The sequence below is a fragment of the Cebus imitator genome, unplaced genomic scaffold, assembly GCF_001604975.1.
Source record: "Cebus imitator isolate Cc_AM_T3 unplaced genomic scaffold, Cebus_imitator-1.0 Scaffold234, whole genome shotgun sequence".
Taxonomy (NCBI): Eukaryota; Metazoa; Chordata; class Mammalia; order Primates; family Cebidae; genus Cebus; species Cebus imitator.
This window is the reverse complement of record NW_016107549.1, coordinates 1,162,681-1,184,481: the sequence shown is the minus strand read 5'-3', so window position 1 is coordinate 1,184,481 and position 21,801 is coordinate 1,162,681. Positions and strand designations below refer to the sequence as shown.

Sequence of the window (21,801 nt, the reverse complement as noted above, 5' to 3'; positions counted from 1 at the left end):
CTCACTCTGTCACCCAGAGTGGAGTGCAGTGGCATGATCTTGGCTCACTGCAACCTCCACCTCCCAGGTTGTAGCCCTTGGCAGGGCTAGCCCAAGGGAGATGGCTGGGCAGCAGGGCAGAGCCCAAGAGTGCCTCAACGGAGCAGCTGTGTCCTCCTCAGCAGAAAGTCAAAGATGGGCACCTCAGCGCCTGCAACCTGGTGCTGGCAGAGCTGCTGGTTGTTCTGGGGTTGAGAGAGGGGTTATCTTACTTTGGGAAGCCTCAGACAAGAGTTCACGTGCAAGTAGTTTATTTAGGAGGTGTTATAAACGGAATTGTGTCCTCCTGCTTCGCACACAAGAAAGTTTAAGTCCTAACCCCGGGTACCTCAGACTGTGACTTGATTTGGAAATAGGGTAATTAATTGCAGACGTAATTAGTTAAAATTAGGTTGGAGTGGGGTAGGAAGGTTCTGATCCAATATAACTGATGTCCTTCTAAGAAGAGAAGAGACACAGATGCATGAAGGGAGGATGCTATTTTGGTTTTTTTTGGGGGGAAGGAGTCTCATTCTGTCTCCCAGGTTAGAGGGCAGTGGCATGAGCTTGGCTGACCGCAACCTCCACCTCCCAGGTTTAAGTGATTCTCCTGCCTCAGCTTCCCAAGTAGCTGGGATTACAGGAGCCCGCCCACTACACCTGACTAATTTTTGTATTTTTAATAGAGAGATGGGGTTTCACCATGTTGGTCAGGCTGGTCTCAAACTCCTGACCTCAAGTGATACACCTGCCTCGGCCTCCCAAAGCGCTGGGATCACAGGTGAGAGCCACTGTGCCTGGCCTGGGAAGATGCTATCTGATGACAGAAGACTTGAGTGGAGAATGAAGATTCTGGAAACCAAGGAATCCTAAAGATTGTGGGAAACCAGCAGAAGCCAGCAAGAGGCAAAGAAGGGTCCTCCCTCAGAGCCAGAGGGCCGTGTTGTCAGCTCTGCTGACATCTTGAGGTTGAATTTCTGGCTTCCAGAACTGGCAGACCATAAATTCCTATTGTTTTAAGCAACCCAGTCTGTGGTGCTTCATGAGAGCAGCCCCAGGAAATGAATCTAGTTCATCCCAGGAAACACTGGACAGGAAGGGAAGGTGGCAAGTGGAGAGTGTATAAGTGACCAGGTTAACCCTGTGGGCGACCAGAGCCTGATCCCACTGGGGAGACACAGGGCAGAGCAAAACACCTGATGGGGAGGGAGCTGGGGTATTGATCCACTGACTTCTCCAGGCACTGGCTGGGGGCTGCTCCTAGGGGTTGTTCATGCAGGCCAAGTGGTCACGGCAGCCCCAGAGAGAGGCAGGGAGTGACAGGTGGCTGCAGTGTAAGGCACCCCCGTCCTCAAGGCACCTCCGTCTTCTGGCCAGGGTTTCCAGACAGAAGCCCTGCTGACATATGGGCCTGGATCATTCTCTATGGTGCGGCGGGGGTGGGGGTTGCTGTGCATTCTAGAATGTTGAGCATCACCTCTGGCTTCACCCACTTGATGCCAATAGCATCCTCCTTCCCACCCAGTTTTGACAACCAAAAATGTCTGCAGACACTGCAGAGTGTCCCCTGGGGGCAGAAATCATCCCCGGGTGAGAAGCTGTACTCTAGGTTCACATTAGGACCAAATCATTGCATAGGCTGCTACCCAAGGGACAAAGGTGGGATGTGAATGTGTGGAAAGTGCTAGAAGGCTATTCTGAGTTAGTGGTTAATAGCAGGGCCAGGGTGGGGAATAAAGTAAGACCCCCACACCTCACTCCACGTCCTCAGGCACTGCTGGAGTTGTTATGATGAAAAATTCATGCATGTTTCTAAAAGGAACACCATTCAGGCTGGGGAATCTGGTTTACATGGAGGTCACCCTGGGCCAGGATAAGTTTTTTTTATTTTTTTTTATTTTTTTATTTTAAGATAGAGTCTCACTCTGTTGCCCAGGCTGGAGTGCAAATTTTTTTGTGTGTGAAAAATCAGACCTTGGCGATGACCTTGAGCAGCAGGATATAAATAACTCCCACAAGCCTAGTGTTCCATTATTGGAACACTAGGCATAAGTAGGTTGTTAGGGAATATACACTAGGACCAAAAGGAAAGTTCAGCTTCTCTATGTACAGGAGGAAGCCAGGTATTGCTCCCTGGGCAGGTGAACCCCTGGCCTAAACTTAAATGGTAATTTCAGCCCTTAGGGCAGACAAAGAGGAGACCTCCAGGAGTCAACAGAGCTGTGTGTGTGGAGTGGTGGCCCCAGGGGGTTCTATGGGGTCACTACATTTGTGGCATCTTGCATTTGATCCTGAATCCTTGGCTCTGCCCCACTCCAGCTGCTAACGGGTGACCTGCCTGGGGACTGCTCACCTGCATAGCAGGTGAGGGAAGGTGTACTATGGTGAAGATGGGGGAGGGGTGGTTCAAAACTTGCACACCTAGATATCTATCCAAATTATAAACGCACATAGGCTGAGTGTGGTGGCTCACACCTATAATCCTAGCACTTTGGGAAGGCTGAGGCAGGAGAATTGCTTGAGGCCAGGAGTCTGAGATCAGCTTGGGCAACATAGTGAGACCCCATCTCTATAAAAATTAAAAAATTAGCTAGGCATGGTTGTATGCGCCTGTGGTCCCAGCTGCTAAGGAGGCTGAGGTGGGAGGATCACCGGAGCCCAGGAGTTCAAGGCTGCAGTGAGCTATGATTGCACCACTGCACTCCAGCCTGGGTGACAGAGGGAGACCCTGTCTCTAAAAAAACAAAACAAAAAAACCTCCCCCAAAACTAAAATTATAAACACATTTAGTCTCTGACCCTGCAATCCCACTTCTGGGAATGGACGCCCTCCAACCCACAGTCACACAACAGAACACCATGCAGCCACACAAAAGAATAAAGACGGCCAGGCACGATGGCTCACACCTGTAATCCCAGCACTTTGGGAGGTGGAGGTGGGCGGATCGCCTGAGCCTGGGATTTCCGGAGCAGCCTGGCAGCATGAAAAACCGTGTCTCTACCAAAAAATACAAAAATTAGCTGGGCGTACTGGTGTGCACCCGTGAAGAGACTGTCCATGTTTTGCAACAGAAAGGTCTCTACAATGTGTGGTTATGAGAAAAAAGAATCACAGAATTAAACAGCATGTGTAGACTGCTACTCCTTGGGGTAAGAAAGAGGAGGAGGATGTCGATTTAATTATACTTATAATTGCATAAACAAACATTGGAAGGATATGCTGAGGAACTAAAGGGGTTGGATATTGGGGGGACAGGAAATAGAATGGAAGTGGGGCAGGTGGAGATACACATCTTTCCAGAAACATCCCTAACATTTTTAAGATCTAGGGCAAGAGTACAAAAAGAGACTGCATACTATGGGGAAATATTTAAAAGGTAACTAAATAAAGCATGCTTGCCGGGCGCGGTGGCTCACGCCTGTAATCCCAGCACTTTGGGAGGCCAAGGCAGGTGGATCACAAGGTCAGGAGTTCGAGACCAGCCTGGCCAACATGGTGCAACTCCGGCTCTACTAAAAATACAAAAATTAGCTGGTCATGGTGGTACATGCCTGTAGTCTCATGGTGGTACATGCCTGTAGTCCCAGCTACTCAGGAGGCTGAGACAGGAGAATCGCTTGAACCCAGTGGGCGGAGGTTGCCGAGTGGTTGAGCCGAGATTGTGCCACTGCTCTCCAGCCTGGGTGACAGAGCAAGACTCCGTCTCAAAAATAAAAAATAAAGAAAACATCCTTTTATGCTTTCACTTCACAAACATATGTTCCTTTACACTCTGGAAGGTCAGGGTGGAATTTAGAAACCAGATATCTGCATTGGGTCAAGGTGTAGGGAGAGCCAGCCCTGTCTCCTTCTCTTCCTAGTTACAGCTCTGTCTTGCCAGAGGGCCTCCATACACGTGTGTGGGCACTCCAGCTTGTACGTCCAAGCTCCAGCCACATCTGTGCCAACAGCCGCCCCTCGGATGTCCCTGGGTTACGAACAGACCCACATGGGAATCTCATGCAAGTTCATGGAATCTGGGCTTGGGCAGGGAATTCCGGGATCCCGGTGACTCAAAACATGGTCTAGAAAGTGGGGCACAAGCTCTTGGTAGACACATCCCCTTGGCTCCAGGAACTTCTCATCCCATGGGAGTGGCACGGCTGGAGGAGGGCCGGGTGAGCCTCAGGGCAGGGCCCCCTTGCCTATGTCCAAGATATTACTCTATCTTTTTTTTTCTTTTTTTCTTTTTATTTTAAAGACGGGGTTTCACCATGTTGGTCAGGCTGGTCTTGAACTCCCGACCTCAGGTGATCCGCCCACCTTGGCCTCCAAAGTGCTTGGATTACAGGCATGAGCCACCATGCCCGGCCTACTCTATTTTTTATCTACGTTGATTTTTGGATCACATAACCTTTCCATATTAAAACATCTAAAATTATATCTAGACACTTGCATGATGAAAAATGATGTCACATCTGGGGGCCCTCCAGACTTCCAAGCCCTAGAGTTAAGGGTTCTGCTTATGAGTCCCTGTCATCTTCAAAAGCCTGGGCCTCGGGACAGCTTCACTGGGGCTGTGTTGTCCCTGGGCTGCCCTTCCAAGGTCAGCGTCCCTCCACTGCAGCCTTGGGGTCTCACTGGTCCCAGGAGGCCACCTCCCCAAAACTCCGACTGTCCACACACGCCGCCCCAGCATCACTTACATTGTAGAGGAGATCAGTCCACCCTTCCATGGTTATGCACTGGAAAACCGTCAGCACTGCGAACAGAATGTTGTCGAACTGAGTGATCCCGTTGTTGGGCCCTTCCCAGTAGGGCTGACATTTGGTCCCATTGGGGCAGGTGCGGGCGGGTTCTTCTGTCCCACATGGAGCCGGAGACTCACCCTGAATGTCATCTATGAAAGGGAAGGGGGGAAAAGTCAGAGGAAGGAGCAGGGAACACCAGCTCTGAGGTATAGGGACCAGTGACTCTACGATGCTGTTGGATCAGCCTTCAAAGAAATCTATGTTTGGCTTTGAGGGTCTATTAATTGTTTTCTATTGATTAATTTCTTCTCTAAGCGTTACTCCATTTCTCTTTCTGTTTTCCATGAGTTTTCTTTTCTTTCTTTCTTTTTTTGCTATTCTTTTCCCAAACCTTTGAGATGGATGGATTAACTGACTTTAAGGCTATAAATTGCCTTTAAGTGTGGCTTTACCTGCATCTCATAAATCTTGTCATGCATTATCTTTATTGTTCAAGTCATCTTTCCACCATTATTTCTTCTTTGACCTATGGGTAACTTAGATGTATTTCTTTTTAAAATAACTTGTTAGGTATATATATATGAAAACAGAGGAAGAGAGGGAGAGAGAGGAAGAGAAGGAGTGGGAGGAGGGGGGAGGGAGGGGGAGACGGGGGGAGACAGAGAGAGACAGAGGTATAGAATCGTATAATGATTCGCCATGTCCCTATCACCAATTTAGACACTCGTCTACTTACTTCCAGCCAATCTTGTTTCATCTACATCTCCTCCAAATGCTTTGCCTTGCCACCAAACTGTTTTTTTGTTTTTTCTTTTTTTTTTTTTTTTTGAGGCAAAGTCTCATTCTGTCACCCAGGCTCGAGTGTAATGGTGCGATCTCAGCTCACTGCAACCTCCGACTCCCCAGTTCAAGAGATTCTCCTGCCTCAGCTTCCTGAGTAGCTAAGATTACAGGCGCTCACCAACACACCTGGCTAATTTTTGTATTTTTAGTAGAGACAGCGTTTCACCATGTTGGCCAGGCTGGTCTCGAACTCCTGACCTCAGGTGATGCAACTGCCTCAGCCTCCCAAAGTGCTGGGATTACAGGCATGAGCCACTGCACCCAGCCTGGAATATTTTTAAAGGGAAGCTCAGACTTCGCATTATTTCATCCATAAATGAGATGTGTGTCTCTTAATCTGCAAACACTTTCAGAGTCCTCTTTTTATTACTGATTTCCAGCTTTACTGCATTGTGGCCAGAGAACATGTTTTGTATTTTTTCAGCTTTGTGAACTCTGTTGAGACAAACTTTACGGTCCATAATATAGTCAGTTTTAGTAAACGTGCTGCGTGCATAGCGCAGCTGGTAAGGGCAGCAATTCTTCCGACATCCATTAGGACGGATTTGTCAAGTGCGCTGTGTTATTGTCCTGTAAGCCTTGCTGATTTTTCTTTTTCTTCTTCTTGGGATGTACTGGGCTCAGAGAGCTGTTCTGGGGGTGAGGGACACCAGTACACACAGTTCCTACCCTTGCCTAAGGGTAAGGAACAGGAGCTGAGCTTTCTCCCCAAATAGCAGGAGGCAGACTGTGAAAATGCCACAAGGAGAGAGAAACATGCCAACAGACACCCCTTGTGCTGGAAACCAAAGGCAGCTTCCTGGGAGGTGGCAGTCGGGCTGCACGCTAAAGGTCAGTCCTGCCTCCCTGCCCCTTCCTAAGGTGCTGACGGGGTGCGGAGGCAGGGAAGCTCACGTCCTGGGAGCGTCCTCACTTTACCAGCACAGCGGGTCTGAGAGGACCTTATTTTGTGAGTGATGCTTCTGAAGGTTTTCAAAGACGACTGTGGCCTTGTTGGACAAGAAAACAAACAGCCGAGTGTGTGTAAACTCAAGCTTCCTACTCAACAAAAATGTCTCTCGATGTATGTACTACAGAGTTCGCAGCGCCGATTCTCTGCTCCCCTGACTGCGCACGCAGCAGAGGGAAACAGCCCAGTGCTGAGTGAATGAATCTCGGCCTTTCAAGCTCTGGCTGAATACAAACTCCAAGTCTAGCCTTGCCACGAACTGCAGTGGTGGGAAACACCTTCCTCACTTGTGCTGGACCTGGTACACGGACTGCTATCGAATAAATACAGGTTGGAAGGCAAAAATCTTCTAAACATAAGGCTCAGAGCAGAGAGCTACACAAATCCACGGGCTCCTATAACAAATGACAACTACTGCTGGGGACAGCACCTCTGCCTGTCATCTTCCCTGTCTCCACCCCAGGTCCAAGTCTGGCTCAATTCCCAACTGCCCTGTAGCCTCTTGTGTAGCCCAGTTAACCAGCCCCAGCCTCAGCCTCTCCCTCCCTCCCTTCTTCCCTCCCTCCTTTTCTTTCCTTCCCTCCTTCCCTCCCTCCCTCTCTCCCTCCCTCTCTTCCTCCCTCTTTTCCTCCCTCTCTTCCTTCCTCCCTCCCTCTCTTCCTTCCTCCCTCCCTCTCTTCCTCCCTCTCTTCTTTCTTCCCTCCCTCCCTTCCTTCCTCCCTCCCTCTCTTCCTTCCTCCCTCCCTCCCTTCCTTCCTCCCTCCCTCTCTCCCTCCCTTCTTCTCTTTCTCCCTCCCTCCCTTCCTTCCTTCCCCCCTTCCTCCCTCCCTCCCTCTACCTCACTCCCTCCTTCCCTCCCTTCCTCCCTTCCTTTTTTTTCAGTGTCTCACTTTGTCACCCAGGCTGGAGTGCAGGCATGACCACAGCTCACTGCAACCTTGCTGCCTCCAACTCTGGGCTCAAGAGATCCTTCTTCCTCAGCCTCCTGAGTAGCCAGGACTACAGGTATGTACCCCCACTCCTGGTTAATTTACTAATTTTTATTTTAGTAGAGACAGGGTCTTGCTATGTTGCCCAGGCTGGTCTTGAACTCCTAGCCTCAACGGATCCTCCCACCTGGGCCTCTCAAAGGGCTGGGATTACAGGTGTGAGCCACCGCACCCGGCCCCTTTCAGGCATACAATAGCTACTGAATTTCCCTATTTAGGGGGGCGTGGGTATCATCACACATTAGCCTTCACTGTTAAAAATGGCTGCAAATGAGGGGTCTTGTTTCCTCTATTTTAGAAGCTCTTAGAAAGCAGGAAGCCTTCCACTTCATCTTTGCTTCCTTCTGAGCGATTGGCATGGTGCTGGGCGCACAGGAACTGGGCTCCCGACGAGGAGGAACGCTACCGAAAACGGGTCTATCTTTAGCAGCGCTGCAATCCCCCTCAACCCCCCAACCACCGACACGAAACACTCTGAGCACTGCTTCTAGAAAAACAACCGTCCAGAGTGTCTGAGGAATTTGGTTATAAATACATTTTAAAATTAACCCGCTGCCTGGGTGTCTGTATATATCTGTCTCTTATATTTTTAATCGTGAGCTAGCTTTTCAGTCTTTCTCCTAAATCGAGGCTTCCTCCCCTCTGGTGGCACCGCCCACTTCTGTCCCCTCAAAAGCCCACTCGGACCTAAGCCAACCCCATGGCTTCTTCTCCTTTAGGTAGTCTTGGGTAGAAAAAATAAAATAAAACCACAAAAACCTAGGATCCAGGAGTCCTGGTTTCTCTGCTCACGGCTGATTTTTCCAAGGGACCCTGCTTATGCGTGCTTGCGTTTCTCTCTCTCTCTCTCTCTCTCTCTCTCTCTCTCTCTCTCTCTCTCTCTCGAATTTCCGCCTGGGTGACGAGGCCAGAAGCAGAAATAGCTCTGCCTCAATTAACACCTTCTTCATCGGGGAAAGAAATAATTAGGACATTCCATATTGAGAAAACTTCACAAGCCCAGGAGAAAAGGAGACAGGAGGAGCGAGAGAAAAAGAGGAAAAACCACAACACAGACTAAAGCAAAGCCTCCAGCCACTGCAAATAAACCTTCCCAACGGGTTTCCCTCCCCCTGAGGAGGAGTGGGGAAGGAGGGCCTGGGGGTGCCTCTGAGGATCCACTTGGGGGTCACTGGGTGGGGAGAGTGAGTGGAAATCCACTCCCGGACAGAATCTTCTGTGGCTGCCTTTCCCAAGTAAGAGGCCTGAAACCTCTTTCTCTGCCCACCCGGGTCCTCCTCCGGGCTTCTTAATTCAGTCTATCCACTCCCTCAACGCACAGCTCCCGTGCCCCAGATCCTCAGAACCAGCGTTGCCATCAGTCTGCCTGCAGACAGCCAGGGGTCCAAATGCTGAAATACCGAAGGCATCCCTTCCTACTTGATTCCATTTCATTTCGGAGCTTTAGAGAGCAAGCGGCTACAGTTTGGACAGGCAAAGATTTAACTGAAAATGTGTCCAAGGGCGACTTGGTCCCTGAGTGTGGACCACGGCGGACGCACTGCTTCTACACTGCTGGTTCAGAACTCAGTCCCGGGAGTGTGTCTCTGGCCTGCCTGGGTTTTCCCCTGCTCACCCCACCCCCAGATCTTACCCACCAGACCCAGACACTGAAGGGTTAATGTGGGCACAGTCAGGGAGGGGCAGGATGCTGCTGAGTGCTGGGTTCTGACTGGTTGGTGCCAGGACTCCCAATTGGAGTACGTGGCACATCCTGGGGACTGGCAGAGACCAGGAGGACTCATCAGGTACTCTCATCTTCTACAAGGTACCACTCACAGTGCACTTGGGCAATAACCCTTTCCTGGCCAAATTCTCCCACTTCTTGCTTGCTTTAAAAGTCAGGACTGGCTGAGGTCTGCCAGAAAGAAGCCAGTGTATAAATACCCCAGCTCCCTTGCCTCTTGGCTGGGACAGTTCTGAGGTGTGTGCTCCTTTTTTAATTTCTTTTTTTTTTTTTTTTAATTTGAGATGGAGTTTCGCTCTTTTTGCCCAGGCTGGAGTGCAATGGTGTGATCTTGGCTCACCGCAGCCTCTGTCTCCTGGGTTTAAGCGATTCTCCTGCCTCAGCCTCGCAAGTACCTGGGATTACAGGCATGCACCACCACACCTGGCTAATTTTTGTATTTTTAGTAGAGATGGGGTTTATGTTGGTCAGGCTGCTCTCAAACTCCTGACCTCAGGTGATCCACCCACCTCAGCTTCCCAAAGTGTTGGGATTACAGGCATGAGCCACCACACCCGGCCTCTTTAAAATCTTTTTTTGAGCTGGAGTCTCACTGTCATCCAGGCTGGAGTGCAATGGGGCAATCTCAGCTCACTGCAACCTCCACCTCCTGGGTTCAAGGGATTCTCCTGCCTCAGTCTCCCGAGTAGCTGGGATTACAGGCATGTGCCACCACACCTGACTAATTTTTGTATTTTTAGTAGAGACAGGGTTTCACCATGCTGGCCAGGCTGGTCTTGAACTCCTGACCTCGTGATCCACCCACCTCAGCCTCTCAAAGTGCTGGGATTACAGGCGTGACCACCACGCCCAGCTAGGTGTATGTTCTCTGCTATCTCCCAGAGCTGCCCAGAAGGGTCCAATCCCAGTTGCGGTGATAACCTGCTTGATAACACACCTTTTAACAGACCCCTTCCTTTTTCTGTCTCACTTCCTCATTCTCCCAATGGTCCTTCCTGAGATTGTTCCCGGATAAACTCTTTCTCTGCTGGGTTACCTTCCGTGGAACCCCAACCCACAGCTAAGATCTCAGAGGCTATTTCACCCGCTGCCTCTCCTGCAGTGCTCTCTGAAGGAGATGGTCCTACAGCTACCAGGAGAAAGACGCAGGCCTCTGCACAACCCTCCCAAGAGCTTGTCCCTGAAGGAGAAAACTGGCAAAACACATCGTGCTCTGTGGACCTACCTGTCCCCTCTTCAAAGCAGGTGGTATGAAATTTTCCCATATAAAATTCTAACCCTATGATTGCAAAAATAAGGATTGCAAAAAATAGGAGGAGGCCGATCTGCAGCAAAGGGATCATCGCCTTCATGATCGACTTCAGGACGACTTGTAAACCTGGGAGGACACAGAGAGAGGCCCCATAAGCCCATGAGCAAGCACCCCCAAACCCCGCCACCAAGATGCCAAGCTCTCTCCCAAATAAAGAAGGTGTGTCCCTGAGGAACCTCAAGCAGGCAGGAGCCTGGGGATGGGGCAATGGTGAAGGAAGCACCACGTGAGGCTGGTCCTTGTCATAGAACAACCCTTCCTAGGTTTTTTTTCTTTGAGACAGGGTCTTACTCTGCTGCCTAGGCTGGAGTACAGTGACACGATCATCTCACTGCAGCCTCAATCTCCTGAGCTCGAGCGATCTTCCTGACTCAGTCCCTGGAGTAGCTAGGACTACAGGCATGCACCAACACGCATGGCTAAGTTTTAAAACTTTTTTGTAGAGATGGGGTCTTGCTATGGCTGGTCTGAAACCTCTGGCCTCCAAGCGCTCAAACTCCTCAGCCTCCTAAAGTGCTAGGATTATAGGTGTGAGCCACCATGCCTGGCCCCAATTCTTCCTCTTTTTTTGTTTTTTTTTTTTTTTTTTTTTAAAAAAAGCACTTTTAACTATAAAGTATTTATTTATTTATTTTCATTAGCCAGGCATGAGAGTTCATGCGTGTAGTCCTAGCTACTCCAGGGACTGAGGGAGGAGGATGGCTTGAGCCCAGGAGATTGAGTGAGCTATGACTGTGTCATGGCACTCCAGCCTGAGCAGCAGAGTAAGGCCCCGTCTCCAAGAAATATATACATATTTTATAGACACAGGGTCTCACTATATTGCCCAAGCTGGTCTTGAACTCTGGACTTCAAGCGAGCCTCCCGCCTCTGCCTCCCAAAGTGTTGGGATTACAGGCATGAGCCCCCGAGCCCAGCCAACTTTAAAGTATTTAATAAAGGTATTTTATGGAACATATGCTGTTCTATTTGATGATCTTTTGGCAAGAAAAGGGTGGAAATGTATTGCTTTTGGAGCCGTGGGTGTTGGGCAACTGGCACCCAGAAGAGGGAGCCGTTTTCTTATTTTTTTTTCTTTTCTGCCAAGAGGGGGGCTTCTTTTCCTAATTCATACAAGGGCGTCATACAGGCTGGCTGCAGCTTCCGGTAGGAAAGCAGTCAGTGGTCCCAATTTCAGCCCTAAGGAACCAGACTCTACGTTATTTCACTGGCTTCTACTGACAAACCCCTGAGGCGGCCATATGTGAAAAGTCACTCCCATTTTACAGACGTGGGAATCAAGGCTGAGAGAGATGCTATGATTCATCCAAGTGTATGAGAAATGGTAGAAGAGGCCAGGCATGGTGGCTCATGCCTGTTATCCCAGCACTTTGGGAGGCTGAGGAGGGCGGATCACCTGAGGCCAGGAGTTTGAGACCAGCCTGGCCAACATGGTGAAACCCCATCTCTACTAGAAATACAAAAAATTAGCCAGGTGTGGTGGCTCATGCCTATAATCCCAGCACTTTGGGAAGCTGAGGAGGGTGGATTACCTGAGGTCAGGAATTCGAGACCAGCCTGGCCAACATGGTGAAACCCCATCTCTACTAGAAATACAAAAAATTAGCTGGGCATGGTGGTAGGTGCCTGTAATCCCGGCTACTTGGGAGGCTGAGGCAGGAGAATCTCTTGAACCCAGGAGGCAGAGGTTGCAGTGAGCCAAGATTGTGCCATTGCACTCCAGCCTGGGTGACAGAGCGAGATTCCATCTTAAAAAAAAAAAAAAGAAAAAGAAATGGCAGAACTAGGATTTGAACCCTGTCGATCTGACACGAAGTCCTGTGTTTGCCCACATGCTGATGTTGCTTTCTGTGCTCAGAGCAACCCAATTCGGAAAGATGGCAGTGAATCAAAAGGGAGGGAACAGTACCCAAAGGGACAGAGTGGGATGGAAGACACATCCAAGTGGGCATCTGAAGACCTGAATGCGGGGGGATTGCTGTCAATCAGGGCCCCACGGAAGCTCTTATCCTACCAAGTTCAGCCTCCAGTAGCCTCTCATCTAACAAATGGCTCATTCATGGTGGCTGAATGACTCTGGGCTTCAAATCCTTTTGGGAGAGGAAGGGGTTAAGTTGATAATACTGAAATTCGCATCCTACACTAAAAATTTCACTGTTGTAAGACTCCAAGAATGCTCATCATAATGACAGCTGGCCAGGTGTGGTGGCTCACACCTGTAATACCGGCACTTTGGGAGGCTGAGGTGGGTGGATCACTTGAGCCCAGGAATTTGAGACCAGCCTGAGCAGCAAGGCGAAACTCCATCTCTACAAAATATGTGAAAATAATTAGCTGGGCATGGTGATCTGTGCCTGGCGTCCCAGCTATTTGGGATGCTGAGATGGGAGGACTGCTTGAGGCTGGGGAGGTAGAGGCTGCACTGAGCTGTGATTACACATGGCACTCCAGCCTGGGTGTCAGAGGAAGACCCTTAGTATTTCTATGCCCATCATTGGCTTTTTTCTTTCTTTTTTTTTGAGATGGGCTTGCTCTGTCACCCAGGTTGGAGTACAGTGGCATGATGATGGCTCACTGCAGCCTCGACCTCCTGGGCACAAATGAGCCTCCTGCCTCAGCCTCCCGAGTAGGTGGGATTACAGGCACATAGCACCAAGCCTGGCTCCACTACCCTTTTTTTTTTCTTGAAGCTTTTAACTCAGGTCTGAATGATATCAACATCCTGTGTTTGTAAGCACTGTGCTATCCACTAGGAACATCTACGGTCAAAACGAAGGTTCAAACAGACAGCTTGGGGCTTTGCTTCTTGATTGGAGGAACATCCCATGGCTCCTGATGGGTGGTGGCCACAGTAAGAGAGGGAAACTGTCAGGACAGCTCGAGGGTCCATGCCACTCCAAGGCCTTAGAAATGGAATGTGGGCAGTGTGGTGCTGGACTCTCTCGGTGTCCAGCCAAGATCCCATTTTCTCTCTGGTGTACCCGCCTCCAGCTGCCATGGATGCTGGTTGCTCATGCCTCCCAGCTGCCCCTCTTCTCAGTAGAGCTGCCCTTGGCGATCAAAAGTGACATCACCAGGGAGCGACTGTGTCTCTACCTCCCATCCCCAGTAGCTGACCAGAGAAGTGAGAGGCCAGCATCCTTGCTGCACATGGGAGGACAACTCCGGTGCCACACACACTCCAGCTGAAGCTGCAACCCTGCTCCATCTACTCCCCTGTCCTGCTGACCTCCCTGCTCAATCCATTCCCCTGTCCACCCTGCTGACTTCCCTGCTCCATCCACTCCCCTGTCCGCCCTGCTGACCTCCCTGCTCCATCCATTCCCTGTCCACCCTGCTGACCTCCTTGCTCCATCCATTCCCCTGTCCACACTGTTGACCTCATCTGCTCCAACCATTCCCTGTCCACACTGCTGACCTCCCTGCTCCATCCACTCCCCTGTCTGCCCTGCTGACCTCTCTGCACCATCCATCACCCTGTCCACCCTGCTGACCTCCCTGCTCCATCCATTCCCTGTCCGCCCTGCTGACCTCCCTGCTCCATCCATTCCCTGCCCACCCTGCTGACCTCCCTGCTCCATCCATCACCCTGTCCGCCCTGCTGACCTCCCTGCTCCATCCATCCCCTGTCCGCCCTGCTGATCTCCCTGCTCCATCCATTCCCCTGTCCGCCCTGCTGACCTCCCTGCTCCATCCATTCCCTGCCCACCCTGCTGACCTCTCTGCTCTATCCATTCCCTGCCCACCCTGCTGAACCTGCTCCATCCATTCCCTGCCCACGCTGCTGACCTCCCTGCTCCATCCATCACCCTGTCCGCCCTGCTGACCTCCTTGCTCTAACCATTCCCTGTCCACCCTGCTGACCTCCCTGCTCCATCCATTCCCTGTCTACCCTGCTGACCTCCCTGCTCCATCCATTCCCCTTTCCACACTGCTGACCTCATCTGCTCCAACCATTCCCTGTCCACACTGCTGACCTCCCTGCTCCATCCACTCCCCTGTCTGCCCTGCTGACCTCCCTGCTCCATCCATCCCCTGTCCGCCCTGCTGACCTCCCTGCTGACCTCCCTGCTCCATCCATTCCCCTGTCCGCCCTGCTGACCTCCCTGCTCCATCCATTCCCCTGTCCACCCTGCTGACCTCTCTGCTCCATCCATCCCCTGTCCACCCTGCTGACCTCTCTGCTCCATCCATCCCCTGTCCACACTGCTGACCTCCCTGCTCCATCTACTCCCCTGACCACCCTGCTGACCCTGCTCCATCCATTCCCCTGTCCACCCTGCTGACCTCGTGCTGTCTCTCCTGAGAGCCATCCCCCAATAAAGCAGGTGCGTCTGAACACCCACCCTAAGTCTCTGCTTCAAGGGAATGACCTAGTCATCCGATTACTAGTGAGATGACTTTGAGCAAGTCAGGTCTCCATTCCAAGCCTCAGCTTCTCCATCTGTAAATAGATGCTGGAACAGTATCTCCCGCACAGGATTAAATGAGAGAGTTCATACACAGTGATGTGCCTGGTATGTCATATGTGGTCATTAAACAGAGACTCTTGTCACTACTGTGTGTATATATATTTTTGGGAGGTAGACAGGGTCTCACTTTGTTGCCCAGGCTGAGTGCAGTGGCACCATCACAGCTCACTGCAGCTTCAAACTCCCAGGCTCAAGCGATCCTCCCACCTCAGTCTCCCTCCTGTAGCTGAGGCTACTGGTGCACACCACCATGCCTGGCTAGTTTTCATATTTCTTTTTAGAGACAGGATCTCACTTTGTTGCCCAGGCTGGTCTTGAACTCCTGGCCTCAAGCAATGGTCCCACCTTGGCCTCCCAAAGTGCTGGGATTACAGGTGTGAGCCACTGCACCTGGCTCTTTTTACTATTAGATTTGGGATGGCTCTTAATTTAATATGACACGGGCATCTACTGGGATCTCACAGAGACCTTGGATAGAAGTGTCTTCTTTCTACAAAACGGCCCTGCTGGTGATCCTCTGGGAAATCTTTTTTTTTTTTTTTTTTTTTTCCTGAGACGGAGTCTTACTCTTTCCCAGGCTGGAGCGCAGCTCACTGCAACCTTCGTCTCCCAGGTTCAAGCGATCCTCCTGCCTCAGCCTCCTGAGTAGCTGGGACTACAGGCACGTGCCACCATGCCCAGCTAATTTTTATATTTTTGGTAGAGATGGGTTTCACCATGTTGGCCAGGCTGGTTTTGAACTCCTGACCTTGTAATCTGCCCTCCTCGGCCTCCCAAAGTGCTGGGATTACAGGCATGAGCCACCTCGACCGGCGGGAAATCCTACTCTTTAAACTTGGGTAGCAATGAACCTGAAGAAGGAAGCCAATAAATTGTAAAATGGTGTTAATAACAGAGACTACTTCACAGGCTTGCTGGGAAGATAAATGGCTTTAAAGAATTGAAATACTCGGCTGGGCGCGGTGGCTCCTGGGCTCAGTGATCCTCCTGCCTCAGCCTCCTAAGTAGCTGGGCCTTCGGTGTGCACCACCATGCCTGCTAATTTTTTTTTTTTATTTTTTTTTTAGACGGGGTTTTGCCATGTTCTCCATGCTGGTTAACTCCTGAGCTCAAGCTATCTGCCCGCTTCTGTCTCACAAAGTGCTGGGATTCCAAGTGTGAACCATTGTGCCCAGCCAAGCTGGCTAATTTCTAAAAAAAAATTTTTTTTGTAGATATGGGGTCTCACAATGTTGCCCAGGCTGATCTTGAACTTATGGCCTCAAGTGATCCTCCCAAAGTGCTGGTATTACAGGCATGAGCCACCACGCCTGACTAAACCATTATTATTAACCAAGACAAGAAGATAGAAAAGGACAGCCCTGTTTCATTTTTGCTTTTCACAGTTTTTTGGCTGAACCTTTACTTAATCTTGACCCTGCATATGGCGGCCACCCCAAAGCGGGAGTAGATGCATCCATGCAGAATGAGAAAGTGGCAAGGAATGAGTATGAATTTTAGAGCTCATTACTGTCCACCTGCAAGAATTCAGGTGAGTGATTTAACCTCCTTGAGCCTCAACCTTCTCATCTGAAAAATGGGTGTTCACTGGGTGACTGTGAGGATGACATAAGGTAATGCATGTAAAGTCCTCTCTGCAGTGCCCTGTACACAGCAGGCACTCGGCAAACGGGAATGGTCACTGCCACCAGTGTTACCGCCCAGGCGTGGAATCACACTTGCTCACTCCTAGTTCTGCCACTTCTCAGCCACAAAACCCTGCTCCAATTTTTCAGCCACTCTGAGCCTCAGTTTCCCCATCTATAAAATAGAGACATCAGTCCTATCGACTTCATAGGGCTGTGAGTACTGAATGAGATCACGTGTGGTGCTTAGCATGGCTCCTGATAGACAGTAGGTGCTCAATAAATGGGTGTGGCTCCTAGCTTGCTTTCAGGAGCTCATGGGGAGCTGCAGCCATGTTCCTAGGGGGCCCCATAGGGAATCCCAAAGAGGAGACTGCCCTCATATAGGCTGGTGGGGGGGTGGCCTCCCGAGATGCTGTGCATAGGGGAAACTGAGGGTTCCCAGGGCCCCTGAGCAAAGCCCTTGTCAGGGTCGGAAACTCACGCACTTGGGATTCCAGACACCAGCTTGAGCGGCCGCAGCACTCGAACTGCCCTCAGCGTCCGCAGGTCAAACTCTGTCCCAACTGTCGCCAAGATGCTGAAAGAAAGAAGCCACAATGGAGAACAGAGGGTGGGCTTCGGGGGTCAGACAGCAGGGCAGGGGTGCTTGGGATTCCGAGCCATCCTGTATTGGCTGAGTGGCCACAGGCTGGGGACTCGACACCACTGGCCTCAGTTTTGTCACCTGTAAAATGGTCATAACAGTACCTGCCTCAAGGGATAAAAGGTGACTTATGAAGACTCCCCCAGATGGTTCACACTCCCCAAATGTTGCAATGAGAGAAACGGAAGCCGCCCCCCATGGCTTATGATTGGGGTGACATTCAGTATATTTCACAAGCTACAATGACAATGGATTGTGGGGTGGCTTGGGGCCCTGGGGGAATGGCAGACCTTTCGGGGTTTGTGGCTCTTTATTTTTATTTTTTCTGAGATGGAGTCTCGCTCTGCCGCCCAGGCTGGAGTGCAGTGGCATGATCTCGGCTCACTGTAACCTCCGTCTCTCAGGTTCAAGCAATTTTCTGCGTCCCGAGTAGCTGGGATTACAGGCATGCGCCATGATGCCCAGCTAATTTTTGTGTTTTTAGTAGAGATGGGGGTTTCACCATGTTGGCCAGGTTGGTCTTGAACTCCTGACCTCAGGTGATCCGCCCTCCTCAGCCTCCCAAAGTGTTGGGATTACAGCCGTGAGCCACTATGCCTGGCCTATTTTATCTATTTATTTGAGACAGAGTCTCGCTGTGTTGCCGAAGCTGGAGTGGAATGGTATGATCTCAGCTCACTTGCAACCCCTGCCTCCTGGGTTCAAAGGATTCTCCTGCCTCAGCCTCCTGAGTAGTTGGCATTACCAGGCACTGCCATCATGCCTGGCTACTTTTTTTTGTATTTTGGTAGAGATAGGGTTTCACCATGTTGGCCAGGCTGGTCTTGAACTCCTGACCTCAGGTGATCCACCCCCACATTGGCCTCCCAGAGTGCTGGGATTACAGGTGTGAACCACTGCACCCTGACTGGTTTGTGGCTCTTTAACAAATGGAAGGAAAGTAGTTCAGTGTTAAGAGCCCAGCCTGCATGGGTTCAAATCCCAACTCTCACTTTCCAGTTGGGTGGCCTTGGGCAAGTGACTTCCCTGCACTGTGCCTCAGTTTCCCCTTTCTGTATAATCTGGATAACAATAGTATCAATACCTCCAAGGGTTGTGAGGATTTCAGTAAGTTGATAAAGTGGTCAGCACAGTGCTAGGCACACAGGTGTATAAAAAAAAAAAAAAAGGACCACGTGCGGTGGCTCACGCCTGTAATCCCAGCACTTTGGGAGGCCAAGGCGGGTGGATCACAAATTCAGGAGTTCGAGACCAACCTGGCTGACATGGTGAAACCCCGTCTCTACTGAAAATACAAAAATTAGCTGGGCATGGTGGTGGGCGCCTGTAGTCCCAGCTACTTGGGTGGCTGACGCAGTAGACTTGCTTGAACCCAGCAGGCGGAGGTTGCAGTGAGCCGAGATTACGCCACTGCACTCCAGCCTGGTCGACAGAGCGAGACTCCACCACAGGAAAAAAAAAAATAAAAAGAAAGAAAGAAAAAAAAAAATGAGTGTGATCCTGCCCGTGTGGACTAGCGGCATCAGCTAGCTAGAAGGCAGCCACATACCCCAAGCCTCTGGTCACAAAGAGTCCCTTTTGTAAATGCAAGTTAGTAAGGATGATAACAGTAGGTGGGATGGGGCTTCTGTAGAAACCCTCCTGGCAAGACCCCATTGTGAGACCTCTGCTGTTTAAACGCAGGGTCCCTCCTGGCCCTGTTTCCTGAACATGTCCATTTCAGCACTAAGTGATGTATAGCGTGTGGTCAGGGCACAACACAATAAAAGAGATTGTCATCAGAGCTTCATATCATGGACAAGAAATGCAGAGTACCGGAGGGCTCTGTGGTTAATGGAAGGTCGACCACAGCAAATAACTTGGGGATTTTTCAGTTTATTTTTTATTTTAGACATGGGGTCTTGCTCTGATGCCCAGGCTGGAATGCAGTGGTGCAATCATAGCTCACTGTAGCCTTGAACTCCTGGACTCCAGCAATCCTCCTGCTTTAGCCTACTGAGTAGCTGGGATTATAGGCAGGAATCACCACACTTGGTTTGATTTTTCAGTTTTATCCAGGGGCTTGGGTCTTAACATTTCAGTCTTTGGCCAGCTGGTATCTGGACATCTTGCCTCAGGGCTTTCTCCAAAGCTGGGGCAGCTCCAGGGAATGAATGCCCTTAAGGAGCAGCCCTCAACAAAGATTTCTGGGAGTCTGTGGATCAATACCCCGGCTCCCCGCCCCCCCAATTCTGGATCATTTAAGATGTGAGTTCCACATGCGCTTCCAGCCGGACTGAGTTCAGGTGCCCACGGGACAACTCACCCTTCCTTGCCCCACCTCCTTCTCCCTCTCCAACCCTTTCTGGGGTCCCCTCTCAGATGAACTACTTGCACGAGGATTGCCCTAAATTCTTGTTTCAGGGTCTATTCTGGGTCATCCTAAACTAACACAAAGCATATTCCCAACTTTTTTTTTCCTCAAGATTACTCCTACAGGAAAGATGGGCATATTAGGTTGAGCTGACCTATTTTTCCACCATCCACAAGTGCACATCTGAGCACATCCTATGTGCTGGGTAGAGTGACACATGAGACTATTCCTGCCCCATGGAGCTCATGCAGAAGAGAAGTACTTAAGAAAAACATGCACACAATGAATGAACCTGTTGCAGGTGTGACGCCTTCTCAGCTAGGAAGGCAATGGCTTTGAGGGGCACACAGTAGGTCATGTTAACTAGTTCGGGGACTGGGGATACCCCCTACTTCAAGCCAAATTCCCATAGATGAGGAGGAGAAATCTGGCCAGTGAGGAGAGAACTTTCCAGGCTGAGAGAGCAGTCATGACAGAGAAACTGGGACTGAAAGAGGCTTGGAAAATTCAAGAAATGACATGGTGTCACCACTGGGATTTGGATGGTGAGGTTCGAGCAATAAGCCATGAATCCAGAGTAGGCAGGGGCCATGACATACAACGTTACAAAAAACGAATTTGTTATTTATTTTTTAGAGACAGGGACTTACTCTGTCACCCAGGTTTGAGTGCAGTGGTGCAATAAAAGCTGACAGCAGCCTCAACCTCCTGGGCTCAAGTGATCCTCCCACTTCCGCCTCCTAAGTAGCTGGGACTAAAGGTGTACAACACCACACTCAGAAAACTTAAAATTTTTTTTTTTTTTTGTAGAGATGGGATTTTGCTATGTTGCCCAGGCTGGTCTTGAACTCCTGGCCTCAAGTGATCCTCTCACCTCGGCCTCCCAAAATGCTGGATTTCTAGGTATGAGCTACTGCACATGGTCCATTCAACTTTTAATTCGACTTACTTTATTTTTCCCTTCTCCTACCAGCTTTCTGATACTAATTTGGGTTCCTCAAAATCTGACTTATAGATCAATATTCTCTTGTTGTATCTTGTTTTCTGCTGTGCTGGATCGGGGTGTGCACAGCAAAGGGCAGGCACTGGCTAAGACCTTATTTTTCCACTTGAGAAACATTCACTTAACACTAATAACAAGCCAGCCCTATCTCTCTGCGGGAGAGACTGAGAGTAAACCCAATAAATACAAACGGGCTTTGTTTTGTTTTGGAGATGGGGTCTCCGTATGTCGCCCAGGCTGGCCCTGAACTCCTGGCTGGGCTCAAGGGATCCTCTTGTCTTGGCCTCCCAATGTGCTGGGATTATGGATGTGAGCCACCAAACCCAGCGAGGCAGACTTCACTGTATTGTGCCTTGCTTTGTTGCAACTTGCAGAGATTGTGTTTCTAGCAAATGGAAGATGTGGGACGACCCCGCGTCAAGCAAGTCTATCAGGGCCATTTTTCCCCAACAGCGTGTTTTCACTCTGTGTCTCTGCGTCACACTTCGGTAACTCTTGCGGCATTTCAGACTTTTACAGTTATCACATTTTTTATGGTCATCTGTGATCAGTGATCTTTAACTACTGTAATTGGGGGTGCCACGAACCACACCTATATAAGATGGCAAGCTTGACCGATAAATGCTGTGTGTGTTCTGACTGATCTGCCAGCTGGCCATCCCCTCACCTCTCCTCCTTTCCTGGGGCCTTCTTATTCCCTGAGGCATAACAATATTGAAGTTCGGTCAGTGTATAACCCCACAATGGCCTTTAAGTGTTCAAGGGAAAGGAAGAGTCACGTGCCTCTCACTTTAAATTAAAAGCTAGAAATGATTACACACAGTGAGGAAGGCATGTCAAAAGCTGAGACAGGGCCAGGGATGGTGGCTCATGCCTGTAGTCCCAGCACTTTGGGAGGCCGAGGTGAGAGGATCACTTGAGCCTACGAGTTTGAGACCAGCCTGGGCAAAACAGGGAGACCCCATCTCTACAGAAAATTTAAAAAGGAGCTGAGTGTGGTGGTACACACCTGTGGTCCCAGCTACTTAGGAGGAGGCTGAGGTGGGAGGATCACTTGGTCACAGGAAGTTGAGGCTGCAGTGAGCGGTGATCACGCCACTGCACTGTAGCCTGGGCAAGAGAGTAAGACCCTGTC

General features: G+C 50.2%; 1 protein-coding gene across 20 annotated transcripts in view; it reads right to left on the bottom strand.

The window, feature by feature from the left end:
• The window catches only part of CACNA1A (calcium voltage-gated channel subunit alpha1 A), a 293,742-nt gene that overhangs the window by 150,589 nt on the left and 121,352 nt on the right, over positions 1 to 21,801 (bottom strand). For all 20 annotated transcript variants that reach the window (XM_037727562.1, XM_037727559.1, XM_037727549.1 and 17 more), the window contains exons 4-6: positions 17,153 to 17,244; positions 10,481 to 10,633; positions 4,704 to 4,897 (exon numbers count right to left, since the gene is read on the bottom strand). In XM_037727562.1, the coding sequence (XP_037583490.1) occupies positions 4,704 to 4,897; positions 10,481 to 10,633; positions 17,153 to 17,244 (439 nt within the window). The remainder of the gene's footprint in view (positions 1 to 4,703; positions 4,898 to 10,480; positions 10,634 to 17,152; positions 17,245 to 21,801) is intronic.